The sequence below is a fragment of the Hypomesus nipponensis genome, chromosome 20, assembly GCF_054491055.1.
Source record: "Hypomesus nipponensis isolate SF chromosome 20, ASM5449105v1, whole genome shotgun sequence".
Lineage (NCBI taxonomy): Eukaryota > Metazoa > Chordata > Actinopteri > Osmeriformes > Osmeridae > Hypomesus > Hypomesus nipponensis.
This window is the reverse complement of record NC_140380.1, coordinates 8052978-8066197: the sequence shown is the minus strand read 5'-3', so window position 1 is coordinate 8066197 and position 13220 is coordinate 8052978. Positions and strand designations below refer to the sequence as shown.

Sequence of the window (13220 nt, the reverse complement as noted above, 5' to 3'; positions counted from 1 at the left end):
CGGTTCCATGGACAGGTAAAGTTCTCGTGTGAAGCCCTTTTCCTTGGTATAAATGTTTCTGTAACTACTGAATGGCCACGATTGGCATCACTGCAGAACATGTTTCTTTAAAAACCAGTCCATCGATCCGGCAACCTTCTGATTACTAGCCTGACTCCCTCACCGCTCAGCCATCTGACACGTACATTTAACACTCCCATACAGCCAGGTCCTGCTTCCATGGAATCAGAAAGTTCTTGTCTGTGTGTGTGTGTGTGTGTGTGCACATGCCTAACCCTCTCCTGGATACATCAATCATCGTCGATAGGGGCTGGACTTCGCTGGAAGTGGTTGACATAGAGCCAGGGTCTGTCCAAACATGATGATGATGTCGCTGCTGTTTTCTTTGTTACAGTCAAAGTAACATGAATCCCAGCATCTTCTCACCTTCTTTTAACTCAGACAGTGAAAGAGTTGCAGAACGAACAGACTGACATCACAGATGTACCTAGATGGCAGATACTTTCCATTACAAGTTAGAAACTCTTTAACTGCAGGATGGCTTCGATCGCATCCCTTCAGGACATGATCCTCTAAAAACCAGTGCCAGTGATGAAGGAATGAACCAAAAGAGGGTGTGGTATTTGTCTTTGATTCAACACCCCCCAAGCCATGTCACAGTTCCATGGAAAAGGAAAGTTCTCTCGTGAAGCCATTTTCCTTGGCATCAATGTGTCTTTAAGATGGGTTCAATTAAAGTTAATAACTCCCTAACTGTGGTTTATGCTGTTGCCTCACAGCAAGAAGGCTCTGATTTCGATTCCCTCTTGAGGCCTACCTGTGCTCAGGTGGGTTATCTATCTAGCCTTTCTGTGTGAAGTTTGCATGTCCTCCCTCTGTTCACCAGGACGATGTGCCACCAAAACATAACTTGACTTTTAGTAGCTCTTTTAATCACTGAAATCTAGGGCTTTAAAGGTGACCCCTGGCAAGGGTTCAAAGGTCAATATATCAGATAAAGGTTGCCAGAAATGTGTCAAACTTACATAAATTAACCTAAAAGCTAAGACCTTTGCAAAATGGGTTTGGTGCTGTATGACAAAGTCTTTTTAAAATTCAAACCTGCCATTGCAGTGAGGTTTCGTTCCAAGTACAGGTTTGAATCTCCCCCTGTATGTTACTTTGGATAAAAAAAATATATGCTAAACACATTGATATTATTGTCCTATTTCAACATAACAAATTGAAAGTAAGAAATAACTGATTGTAGTGTTAAAGCCTTTGACAGTATTAGCACCAATTATAGCAACAAGTTGAAATTGAAAAGTTGGAATCCCATTCAATGAAATATTTACATACTAATGTGCTTTCTGTTCTGGATCCAAATACATAGTACATGTCAGGGTGTGTGGAGGGGTAGGACCCAAACGTGGCATTGCAAGAACAGAGGTTTACTAATGAAAAACGGGACACAGAAGGGTCCTCACACGCAGACAGTTAGCAGCAATGACAAGACCAAGACTGGACACAAAACAGAAACCTACATACACAGAAACAAACAAGACACAGGTGGACACAATGACGCTAACGACAACGAGACACAGGAGAAGACAATGACAGGGAAACACTAGGACAGGGCAAAACCAAAAACAACAGGGGGGCACGGCTGTGGCCGTGACAGTACATTATAGTGAGATACCATGTTAACAATATGTGCACCTGTTCAACAGGACAGATCACTAGTAATATGGGCATGTTAGCACAAATCATTTGACAGTCACAGTCCAATCCACATTTATTCATAATTTACATAAGACAAACCATTACCAGAGAATAACATTTTCACTATTGTTTATGTATTTTATACCCAGTGCAGAAAGTGGGGTGTATTGAAGTATGTATCATTGCCATGCTGTACCCCCCTATTAGAGACTATTAGTAAAATGGCGATGACAAACTACTGTCTGACTCCTGCCTATTTCCTTCCAAATGTGTGGACATAAATGTTTTTTTTACAGAACTACTGGTAGATGTTATACTGTTCAGCTCTTTGCTTTTTTCTTGTGCCATTTCAATAGGTGTCCTAGAGTGTACAAAGGAATTCTATATGAATCCAGAGCTCTAAACTCTGAGAAGGTAAGATCGTATTTGAACAAGTGCACTGTTCATGGAGAAGGGTTATCAAAGTGGGCTCTGTAAGCACTTATAAGGGGCAAAACACATATCTATAGCATATATCTATAACATTTAACAGTATAATAAACAGTCCTCGTCCTCAGTGTTAATAATAGGGTTTGTGTCTTTTGGCTGCGTAGTAGATAATGAGCCCCAGTGTGAGCAGGACTCCAGAGCCCACCAGAGAGAGGAAGCCCACCACGGGCCTCTTGGTGAGGACTTGGCAGCCCAGGCAGGGTGGGGGCTGGCTGGGGCACTGCTGGGCCAGGGCCCCCTCCTCTGGGAAGCCGTGGTGCTGGATGATGTTGCGGTAGTGGGACAGCGAGGCCTTGACGATGGGCTCGTCCTGGACGTGGCCGTACAGGCCAAAGCCTGGGTCTCGCTGGTCGTTGAGGGCGTAGGCGAAGTAGCCCTTCAGGTTCACCCCATCTAGAGTGTAGGCTGAGAGAGACAGGAGGAGGAAACAGACAGGAAGAGAAGTGACTGGATAGGTACCAACTCTGTGCTGTTGAAGTGTAGAGAAATACTGCCATCTAGTGGTCATGAACATACAGGGAATTTAGAGTGTATGTGTGGTTGTGTCCAAGTGTGTGTGTTCACGTGTGTGATTGGTCAGCTGACGATTACAGGAGTCAGTGAGCTTTAGGCTTGTCTAATAATTAATGTAGAAAAACTAGCAAGAGTGATCAGAATAGCAGAGGGGTAGAGCAGGTTTATGAAACAGGTGGGTTAAGATTAGCCTGGCTCTGCCCTCCTAGGTACTTCCGCTCAATTTGGATTTTGCTTCTGTACTAGGTCTGGGATATCGGCTCTGAAGTCGGTTTCCAGAGAAAAAAAATGTGTAGGTCCAATCAGCGAACAGAGGGAGTGGCTGAGAACGATGACGTTAATGTCGTCCACTTGTTTGAGTAGTTCAGTAATGGTGGCGGAGAAAGATGCGAGCGAAATTATTCTGCTGTTGTGGCAACGCTGCCGAATATAGGTTAAAACCAGAGCAAAAACATTCCTTGCTGAGTTGTGTTGGTGGCCATGATGTTGTGGCCCTCCTCCCCACTGGGTTCGGTAAAAGTTTGATTTTCCAGCTACGGCAGCTGGCTCTGTTACAGTAGTGGTGAAGGAGTTGGCTAAGGCGAACGCTTGCGATTGGTTATGGCAAATCAGAGTGGCTCTGGGCGGATCCAACAGTTTTAAACTTCAACAGAGGACCCGCCTTCAAGGAAGTTAACGTTTGTCAATCGAGATATCCCAGACCCTCTGTACAAATGAAATGTACGAGGGTCTGGTTAGGACCAGGCTAGGTTAAGATGGGTATCAAACCACAAACCTATTGCATGGGAACTCACAAATATACCGCAAGGCCAAAGAGAAATCATTCTCAAATCACAGGTGTTATAACGTAACTGTTTTCAGACCCAGACAGGAATACTCAGTACACAAGCGTACTGACATTCAGTTCCAGTCTGTGTTCAGAGTGTGCAGCAGCTCTTAGAGCTCCACCTTTCAGGGCTTCATTGATGTAGTTGTAGAGGTAGTAGACTCTCAGACTGTCCTTGAAACGCACCGGGTCTTCTTGGACGCCGTTGGCCATCACGTAGACGGGCACGCCACTGTAGTGCTCCTGCACCTGGACTCAGGAAGGGGGAGGAGTTATCTACACGTTCCATCATCTGTCTGTCTGTCTGTACATCAATCAATCAATGCATTCTCTCAATTAATTCATTTGCATGTTTTTTTCCCTTTCTTTTATCGCTATCTTCTTTTTTTTTTTTTCTCTTTGTTTTCTTCTCTCTTTCTTTCTCCCCTATCCCTCCCTTTCCCATTCTCTCTCCCATTCTCTCTCCCATTCTCTCTCCCATTCTCTCTCCCATTCTCTCTCCCATTCTCTCTCTCTCTCTCTCTCTCTCTCTCTCTCTCTCTCTCTCTCTCTCCCTCTCTCTCTCTCTCTGTCTCTCTGTCTCTCTCTCTCTCTCTCTCCCTCTCTCCCATTCTCTCTCTCTCTCTCTCTCCCTGTGTCTCATCTTGAGGATGTGGAGGTCAGAGGGGTGTGGTCTGGTGCTCTCACCCAGTTCAGGGTCTTCCTCAGGCCCCAGGGCACCACGGGGGCGTTGGGTCGCGGTGACGGGATCCACGTGGTGTCGGTCATTTGCTGGATCTCCAGGATGGGGGTGTAGGTGTATCTGTGGGCATGGGGAAGCATGGCTTCAAATCAAATCAAGCTTTATTTATATAGCGCATTTCATACCAGGAGGCAAGACAATGCACTTCACAGGAGGGAAAGAAATGGGGGGAGAATACAAACACTTCTGTTTGACACTGAATTTCCTGCTCATTACCTGGTAGCTTAGTGGTTAAGCATGTGTGCCATGTAATCTGAGGCCTTTCTGTAAAGACATGGGTTTGAATCCCATGTCTGGCTTCAATCGTGTGTTTCTTTAAAATCATCACACTTTACTTTAAGGATGTATTCTCAAATAGTTTGAGTTTTCTCAGGGCGCTGGTAGCTTAGTGGTTAAGCATGTGTGCCATGTAATCTGAGGCCCCAGGGCCGGCCCAAGCCTTGATGGGGCCTTAAGCAGAATTGATTTGGGGGGCCCCTTGGTGACGCCTTATATATATATATAATATATATAATTTTAAAATTAAGCTGTAACTTCATGTGCTCTTGGGCGCCCTCTGGTGGCCACAGAGGCCCTAAGCAGCCGCTTAGTTAGCTTATGCCTCGGGCCGGCTCTGTGAAGACCACATATCCAGATAAATGATATCTAATGCAACCATCATCAGGATAGAAACAGTAAGCAGATCAATCTCTAACATTGAGTCTATCTGCAAACAAATCTTCAAGCCCAGATAGGCTTAATGCTGTGACCCATTGAATTGTGAAAGCACTTATAGATCTAAAACGAGCAGTCTGTTGCTGCTCTGTCTGTTTTGAGGACTTGGTTTCCCATAGACTCAATGTTACAGCTAGATCTGCTAACCGTTTCTATCCTGGTAATTGTTGCATTAGGTCTAATTAATCTGGATAGTTGGTATTGGTCATATGATCTTATTGCCAATCAATGTAAATGATTGCCAGGTGTGTTTCACAAATGAGTGGTTGATTGTAAGCTGTAAAAACTCAGTTAGGTTGAGCTCAGTGGTTAGAGCATGAGATGACAGATCAAGATGTCACAGATTCAAATCCTCCTGTTTTGAATGTTGCTTTGGTTAAAAACAGCTGCTAAATTAATACATTATTAAAATAATCTCATAATAACATAATTTGAACATCCATGGTCTATGGATGTAGCTCTATTAATTGTCGCAGTGATGGTGGTTGTAGTTCTGGTAACATTGGCGGTGATGGAAATTGTAGTTCTAGCACTAGTCTCAGTAATGGTGGTTGTAGTTCTAGTAACAGTGGCAGGGATGGTAATTGTAGTTCTCTTACTTGTCTTCTACTGCGGGGGTCACCAGCTCAGTGCTGAAGTGGCTGAGGGCAAAGAAGTCATACGTCCCTCTGACCAGCTGCCTGTCCTCCTCACTGAACACCGGCAGGCGGTAACTACGGCAACACAATGTTTATACGTTTACCTGTGTCATGGCGACGGATCGTTCCGGAACGTTAACAGACGGCGGTGGTCCTGACCTGATGAGGTCTGGGATGTGGCGTCGGTTGAGCCAGTTCCTCATCCCAGGAGGGTAGTCACCGCTCCCGAAGATGGGCTCGGAGAACCAGCCCACCCGGAAGTCTAGAACCCGGTTGGCCGGTTCCACGTCCTCACGGCTGAAGGAAAACGCCGGCTCCACCCAGTCGAAGTGCAGGACCAGGGACACCTGCCACGCCGAGACGTCATTGGACAGTTTGAAGAGGAAGGTACAATGATTGGGCGTCATTACGATAAAAAAAGGCGTTTCCTCTCACTTTGATGCCACTATGAAATAAGCAACCAAGGGGAAACTAAAAGAAACATTCCACGGCAATGCCACGAAGCAACCCCCACCAGACACTGGCAAGCCACCCACCTGTCCTCCCTGCCCCCACCTGTCCTCTCTGGCCCCACCTGTCCTCTCTGCCCCCATCTGTCCTCTCTGCCCCCATCTGTCCTCTCTACCCCCATCTGTCCTTTCTGCCCCCACCTGTCCTCTGCCCTCACCTGTCCTCTCTGCCCTCACCTGTCCTCTCTGCCCTCACCTGTCCCCTGCCCTCACCTGTCCTCCCTGCCCTCTCTGTCCTCCCTGCCCTCTCTGTCCTCCCTGCCCCCTCTGTCTTCTGCCCCCATCTGTCCTCTCTGCCCCCACCTGTCCCCTGCCCTCACCTGTCCTCCCTGCCCTCTCTGTCCTCCCTGCCCTCTCTGTCCTCCCTGCCCCCTCTGTCCTCCCTGCCCCCTCTGTCTTCTGCCCCCATCTGTCCTCCCTGCCCCCTCTGTCCTCTGCCCCCACCTGTCCTCCCTGCGCCTGTCTGAACTCCTGGTCGTAGGCGCGCCAGGCCAGCGCGTGCGCCCGCAGCAGCTGGTGGCCCTCCTCGAAGCCGTTGGCATGGCTCCCGCGCTCGTCGTTGGGCTCATTCAGGGTGATCCACAGCTTGACGTGGGCGCCCAGCTCCCGGTAACACAGCCTGGCGTAGTCTGCAAACGCCTCCGCCGTGCTCCTGAAGACCGCGGCGGAACGGGGAACTTTTTTATAATTTTTTTGGGATCAGGATCATGTGGTGTTGTAGTTGTGGCGACGGGATTATTGTTGCCTTGTCTGGTAAATGAAACACGTTTTCCCGGCTCTAACCACTGAAACGCAGTTAGAACTGTGCACAGTTTGATTACCTGAAGTACTTACAACAAGCACTACTTGTACAAGCACTACTAAAAGTGTCTAAAGAATGAACAAGAAGTCTGCATCCATGGAGGCGTGTGTATGTGTGTGCGTGTAGGACCGCCACCTTTTGAGCCAGCCGCCCGCGGCGTCCAGGGGAGCGGGCAGGCTGGAGCGGTGGCGGGTGTGGTGCCACAGGGTGACCACGGGCGTGACGTTAGCCCGCAGCAGCTGTTGGGCGAAGCAGCGGTAGTAGGCGAGCAGGGAGGCGTTGGGCCGCGCCGCCCAGCCCGACGGCACCACGGACGACCAGTTTAGGGAAAAGTGGAAGTGGGAGACGCCCACCCGGCGGATCTCCTCCACCTGGGGAGAGGGGCGAGGGAGGGGAGAGAGAGAGGGAGGGGGAGGGGGAAGGTAATATAGAGAGAACGATTTTTTACAGATTTGTTTTGCACCAACAAGAAGATTCAACAAGTGTGACGGAAAGACAGACAGACAGGCAGACAGGCAGTTAGATAGACAGACAGACAGACAGGTAGGTAGAGAGACAGACAGGCAGGTAGACAGACAGACAGGTAGACAGACAGGCAGGTAAACAGGCAGGTAGACAGACAGACAGACAGACAGACCGACAGGTAGACAGACAGACAGGCAGGTAGACAGACAGACAGGTAAACAGACAGGTAGACAGGCAGGCAGAGATGGAGAGAGACCTGCTGTCGGATGGTGGAAAAGTCAGCACAGTGCTGGCGGCGTTGCAGGGGCAGGGCAGAGTGGCCCTCCAGGCGTTTCAGCTCTCCGTTACCGGACATGTTCCATATGTACACACTGGGGTCTGCAAACTGGGTGGGGGTGGTCTCCACCTAGCCTCCGGCAGAGAGGGGGATAGAGAGAGAGAGAGAGTAGGGGAGAGGTGGGTGGAGAGAGAGAGAGGGGGAGAGAGGGGGAGAGAGGGGGAGAGAGGGGGGTGGAGAGAGAGAGAGAGAGAGAGTGGGGGAGAGAGAGAGAGAGAGAGAGAGAGAGAGAGGGGAGAGAGAGAGAGAGAGAGAGAGAGAGAGAGAGAGAGAGAGAGAGAGAGAGAGAGAGAGAGAGAGAGAGAGAGAGAGAGAGAGAGAGAGAGAGAGAGAGAGAGAGAGAGAGAGAGAGAGAGAATGGGGGAGAGAGCACCAACTCGGGTCAAGTTCAAGTGGTTACTGAGGTCAGGAATGGATTATCCGTCTATCATCATCAGTCAGCTCTTTGGGTTGAAGCCATGTATTAGTGGGAGGGTAAACAAACTGGAACCCTTGTGTACACACACCCACATACACATATAGATATATCAAGGCCAATGGGGTAAACAAACAGCAGGTTTTGGGCCCTTGTTGTTTTGTTCAGGGAATGGAGTTGTTTGAGTCTATGTGGTGTGTGATACAAAGTTCAGCTGAAGAGACACGCTATGAGTGTGTGTGTCACTAACATGGACTTTAACCCAGAATCCTGTCATGACTCTGTGCTGCGCGCTGAACCGGATCATTTCTCTCCTCAAAATCTAGAGTCAGCTGTACATACTGTCAGACAGTAGAATGTACACAGTAACTCAGTGAGCCGCACTTTCTTGGAACACATACGCCTTCTTGGATAGTCCAAAGCGTAAATGAACGTTCTGAACATTTACATTGTAGTCATTTAGCAGACGCCCTTATTGACAGCGACTTACAGTAAGTACAGGGACATTCCCCCGAGGGGAGAAAGAGAGTGTCTTGCCCAAGGACACAATGTAATTTGGCACGGCCGGGAATCAAACCAGCAACCTTCTGATTACTAGCCCATTCCCTAACCGCTCAGCCACCTGACATTTCTCACACACCCAACCACCCACACACACACCCACAAACACAAACCCCCCCACACACACCACCCAACCCACGCACACACACCCACACACACACACAGCCCCCCCCCACACACACACACACACACCTGTATGGAGTTGGCAGAGACTCCCCAGGCGAAGCCGCAGGGGAACACGCCCCGGGCTGGTCGGTTCTCGGGCAGCTGGGGAAAACCATTCCTCTCTATCACCTTCCTGTCAATCACAACCCATCAAATGACTCGTTAATCGAATGGGAAGAGGGTGAGAATAATCCTGATGATCGTTCTGATCATCATGGTTATCATGACGAGGATGATGTAGCCAGTGTTAAAGAAACCTACATAGCACTACACCCAATATATTCTCAATAGACTGTGTTGTCAACTGGCATCCAATAGCATGAAGACTAAAGACACACTTCTTCCGGGAGTACAAGGGTACTTGGGAATGATTTGCTGGATCTATTCTTAGTTTTGTTTATTTCCTCCAGTAACACAATGACTCTTATTGAGGGACTTGTTGCTCTTGTTGGTTAGTTGTAACTGATTTAACTTCTTGTACTTGCTGTGAATTATATTATTGTGACTTGCTTTCCTGCAGGTACACTCTTGCACTTTTTGAGGTTCATGTTGTTTAATTGTAACTTGTTTAACTACATGCTCTTATGTTTCTTCCCTTTGGCACTTATTAGCTTTTCACAATGTATGCTTGATGTTTTAGCAACCCGCAATGTTTTTGACATAAACGTTGTGTATGATCTCTGACCGATGCACTTTTGTAATGCTCTCTCTTGGAAGTCACTTTGGATAAAAACGTCTCCTAAATGCATACATGTAATGCAAATGTGATGTAAATGAAGACCAGTCCGACCTGTAGAAGATGGCCGAGGTCTTTGGCTCCCTCTTCAGGTCGGGGGTGTTGAAGTCCACGTAGTACAGCCCCCGCCGGATCCCGTACTCCCTGTGCCACTCGAACCCGTCGATCAGGGACCAAGCCGTGTAGCCAATCACGTTCACCTTGTCGTACTTGATCGCTGCGGCAACGGGGATGGAGCGGGAATGGGTTCAGAGAAGTCCAGGCGACAGTTAGGCGACGACGGGAAGATTGTTCGTTAATCGTACACGTCTGTCGTACACGTCGACGGTTCTGTTAGTGTCTTGGGCTCGCTTGATTTGTGTCACCCTTGTCTCACTCAGTGCAACTGGAGAGATGCACGAGTCCTGCAAGGGCCCCACTTGTGAGGCGAATCAAACTCGCCTCCACTTTCACATACCTGCAAGTCATACAATCTCTGTAACGGACACTTGCCATTCTACTCGACTCACATTTCAGCACCCCCACGATAAACCTCTTGAGGTAGTACATGTGCTTGGAGTCTTCGGTCTTGGTTTTTCCCAAGACGTACCTGGTGGAGTAGGACAAAAACTAAAAATTTTAAGTACACACACAACTATACTGTCCACAATACAAAACCGTATTAGGCTGCGAACACAAAACGCATCCATAGCAAACCCCTCCACGGCAAGCCTGGGGGGAGAGGGAGGGAGGGGGAAAGAGAGAGACAGAGAAGTAGGAAGGGAGGGAGGGGGAAGAGAGGGTGGAGAGAGAGGAGGGGAGAGAGAGGGAAAGAAAAGGTGGAGAGAGAAGGAGGAGGGGAAGGAAGAGAGAGAGGGAGAGGTGGGGAGGGAAGAAGGGAGAGAGAAAGTGAAAGACAGGAGACAGGGAGTTGTAGAGGGTGGTGGTTGATGGATGGAGATGAAGAGAGAGAGAGAGAGAGAGAGAGAGAGAGAGAGAGAGAGAGAGAGAGAGAGAGAGAGAGAGAGAGACAGAGAGAGAGAGAGAGAGAGAGAGAGAGAGTGAGAGGAGATGGTGAAGAAGATGTGAGGTGACAGACAAAGGGAATGCATTTGCATAGAGAAGAGGAGAAAGCCTGGCCCCTACCATCCGCTCTCCACCACCAAGATGGGGGGGTGGTCGTACTCGGCGCTGACCCAGTACAGCAGCATCCTCAGGTCCAGGTCCTCGTGCTGACGGAACTTCAGGCTGTCGTTGATGAGCTGGAAGCTGAGCGCCGCGCCGTGGGAGAGGGCGAAGAAGTCGGCCGTGCCCCTGACCCGGTCCCTCTCGGCGGGGCTGAAGGAGGGCAGCCGCCGGCCCAGCTGGCTCCTCATGCAGGGCGGGTAGTCTCCGTCGGTGAAGAGCGGCCGGGCAAACCAGCCCAGGACAAAGTCCAGGGAGCACTGGCACGAGGCCAGGCTCTCGCGGCGGGTGCGACTTGGCTTGATCCAGTGGGAGGCCAGCGCCATGGAGAGCTTGCCCCGCTGCCGGGGACGGTAGTGGCGGTCGTAGTGGTGCCATGCTGCGGCGTGAGCCTGGGGAGGGAGGGAGGGAGGGAGGGAGGGAGGGAGGGAGGGAGGGAGGGAGGGAGGGAGGGAGGGAGGGAGGGAGGGAGGGAGGGAGGGAGGGAGGGAGGGAGGGAGGGAGGGAGGGAGGGAGGGAGGGAAAAAGGGTGGAGAGAGAAAGAGGGGAAGGAAGAGAGAGAGAGGGAGAGGTGGGGATGGAAGAAGAGAGAGAGAGTGAAAGACAGGAGACAGGGAGAGGAGGTGTTGTAGAGGGTGGTAGTTGATGGATGGAGATGGGGAGAGAGAAAGAGAGAGAGGTGATGGTGAAGAAGACATGACGTGACAGACAAAGGGAATGCATTTGCATAGAGAAGAGGAGAAAGAGCGGTAAGGATCGATGGACAAGGGAAAAAATTGAAAAATCGATGAGATGGAGAGAAGCCTACATTAGTGGATATTGGGATTAAATATGTCAGGAAATACCCCGTATTAACAATAAAGATAATTAATGAGGGGAGAAAAGGACATTAGGAATACAAATGCGTAATGAAATATGCACATTCTCTTGGACACCTAAAACACTAGACAGGAACCGACCATCACCTTGAGTAGGTTGTGTCCAACTTGAAATGGTAAATCCGGGTCATTCTTTATCCCAGGAGCGAACACCCCGGTCCCGTAGCCGTGCCATGCAACCACAAACGGGTTGTCTATCGTGATCCAATACTTCACGTCGTCGCCAAAAGTTTGGAAACAAAAGTCCGCGTAATCTTTAAAAAGTTCTACAAGAGCAGGGTTGCTCCATCCGCCGAAGGTCCGCTGGAGGTTGTCCGGTAAGTCCCAATGATAGAGCGTAACCACCGGTTGCACGCTGTTTTCCTTCAGTTTCCGAATGAGCGTTTTGTAGTAATTGGTACCGATTTCGTTATAACTGCCGCGGCTTCCGTTTGGAAATATCCGAGACCAGGAGAGAGAGAATCTGTAGTGGCTGACCCCGAGCTGCTTGAGCGCGCGAATGTCGCCGTGGATGTTGTGGTAGCTGTCGCTGCCAACGTCCCCGGTAAGTGTTCGGCTCCCCCCGCGCGTGAAGGTATCCCAAACGGAAAGTCCTTTTCCGTCTTTCTCAAACGCCCCTTCCACCTGATAAGCTGCCGTTCCCACGGCCCACATGAAGTTTTCGGGGAAGGTATCATAGAGAAAAACTTTGTCGCCGGGATAAGGCAGTTTGCTAAATCTGTCCCACGTTCCCAAACCGTCGCCAGGTCCTCCAAGTGCGCTGCTAAACTCAGACAAAGTGACAACAAGTGTCAAAAAAGTACGGAAAGTCATTGCACTCACTTTCTAGCGAAATAAGTTATCTTCACACAGGTGAAACAAGCCTAAATTCGTTATAATCTGCTAGGTTTAAAAGCAAAATATTTGAAATGCCAGTTTTGTTGAGCAACCTGCTGCGTTTACTGAAGCGTGTTATGTTGGCTACCCAGCTGTACCCGCCAGAGCGCTGCTCTGGGCCAGTAAGAAGATCCATCAATTATTACCCAAAGCACTTGACGCGTCCAGGTTTCCAGGCACAACACACGGTTAGACCTTTAAATGACCAATCTCTCTTGAAGCAAGGGCACAAGGTCCCTGCAGCAATGGTAAGCACTTGGAAATATGTATTAAGTAGGTACGGGTTTCAAAACAAGCGGTTCTACATCAATAATCAGTTCAAAAAGCTATTTACTTAACGTTACATCACCAAATGTCACTGATTCGTCAGTGAATTCAATAAGCTGCCATAGTAACGCGGAGAGGATGAGGCTCAGGTGTCATGCGATGGTCTTATAATGCCCCCCTCCCCCACCCCCCTCATTATAACCCAGCCTCGGCTGGGGGGCAGGTGAATAATCACATCCTCCACCATGACACCCAGGCCCAGAGATGGATGGCGACAACAACGGAGACTCCATCACGTCAGGCATGGGAGGAGGCGGCAGGGCCGAAGACACATGCACTCACATCTGCATCTGGCCCCGCTTATCTCCGCCCGGCCTGGAGGGCAGGTGGGGTTTATGGGCGGGGGGGCGGGGGAGGGGGGG

The 13220-nt window shown here is 49.5% G+C and overlaps 1 protein-coding gene across 1 annotated transcript; it reads right to left on the bottom strand.

Moving 5' to 3' along the window:
• Positions 1 to 1756: 1756 nt before the first annotated feature.
• kl (klotho) lies at positions 1757 to 12570 on the bottom strand. The gene is made up of 13 exons (XM_084684305.1): positions 11743 to 12570; positions 10739 to 11169; positions 10123 to 10202; positions 9668 to 9830; positions 8905 to 9010; positions 7656 to 7805; positions 7070 to 7305; positions 6577 to 6784; positions 5783 to 5970; positions 5585 to 5698; positions 4217 to 4331; positions 3652 to 3778; positions 1757 to 2595 (listed from the first exon to the last, which is right to left on the bottom strand). Exons 1-13 carry the CDS (start codon positions 12466 to 12468, stop codon positions 2261 to 2263), a joined length of 2979 nt encoding a protein of 992 aa, XP_084540431.1. The 5' UTR covers positions 12469 to 12570; the 3' UTR covers positions 1757 to 2260.
• Positions 12571 to 13220: the final 650 nt, after the last annotated feature.

Bases quoted from the DNA above. Each gene is read 5' to 3' on its own strand.
- kl (XM_084684305.1), bottom strand. From the start codon at position 12,468: ATGACTTTCCGTACTTTTTTGACACTTGTTGTCACTTTGTCTGAGTTT. The intron at 10,203-10,738 runs GTAGGGGCCAGG...CTACTCCACCAG, and splicing joins TTGGTGGTGGAGAGCGGATG to GTACGTCTTGGGAAAAACCA. The intron at 7,806-8,904 runs GTGTGTGTGTGT...GCCGGAGGCTAG, and splicing joins TCTCTGCCAACTCCATACAG to GTGGAGACCACCCCCACCCA.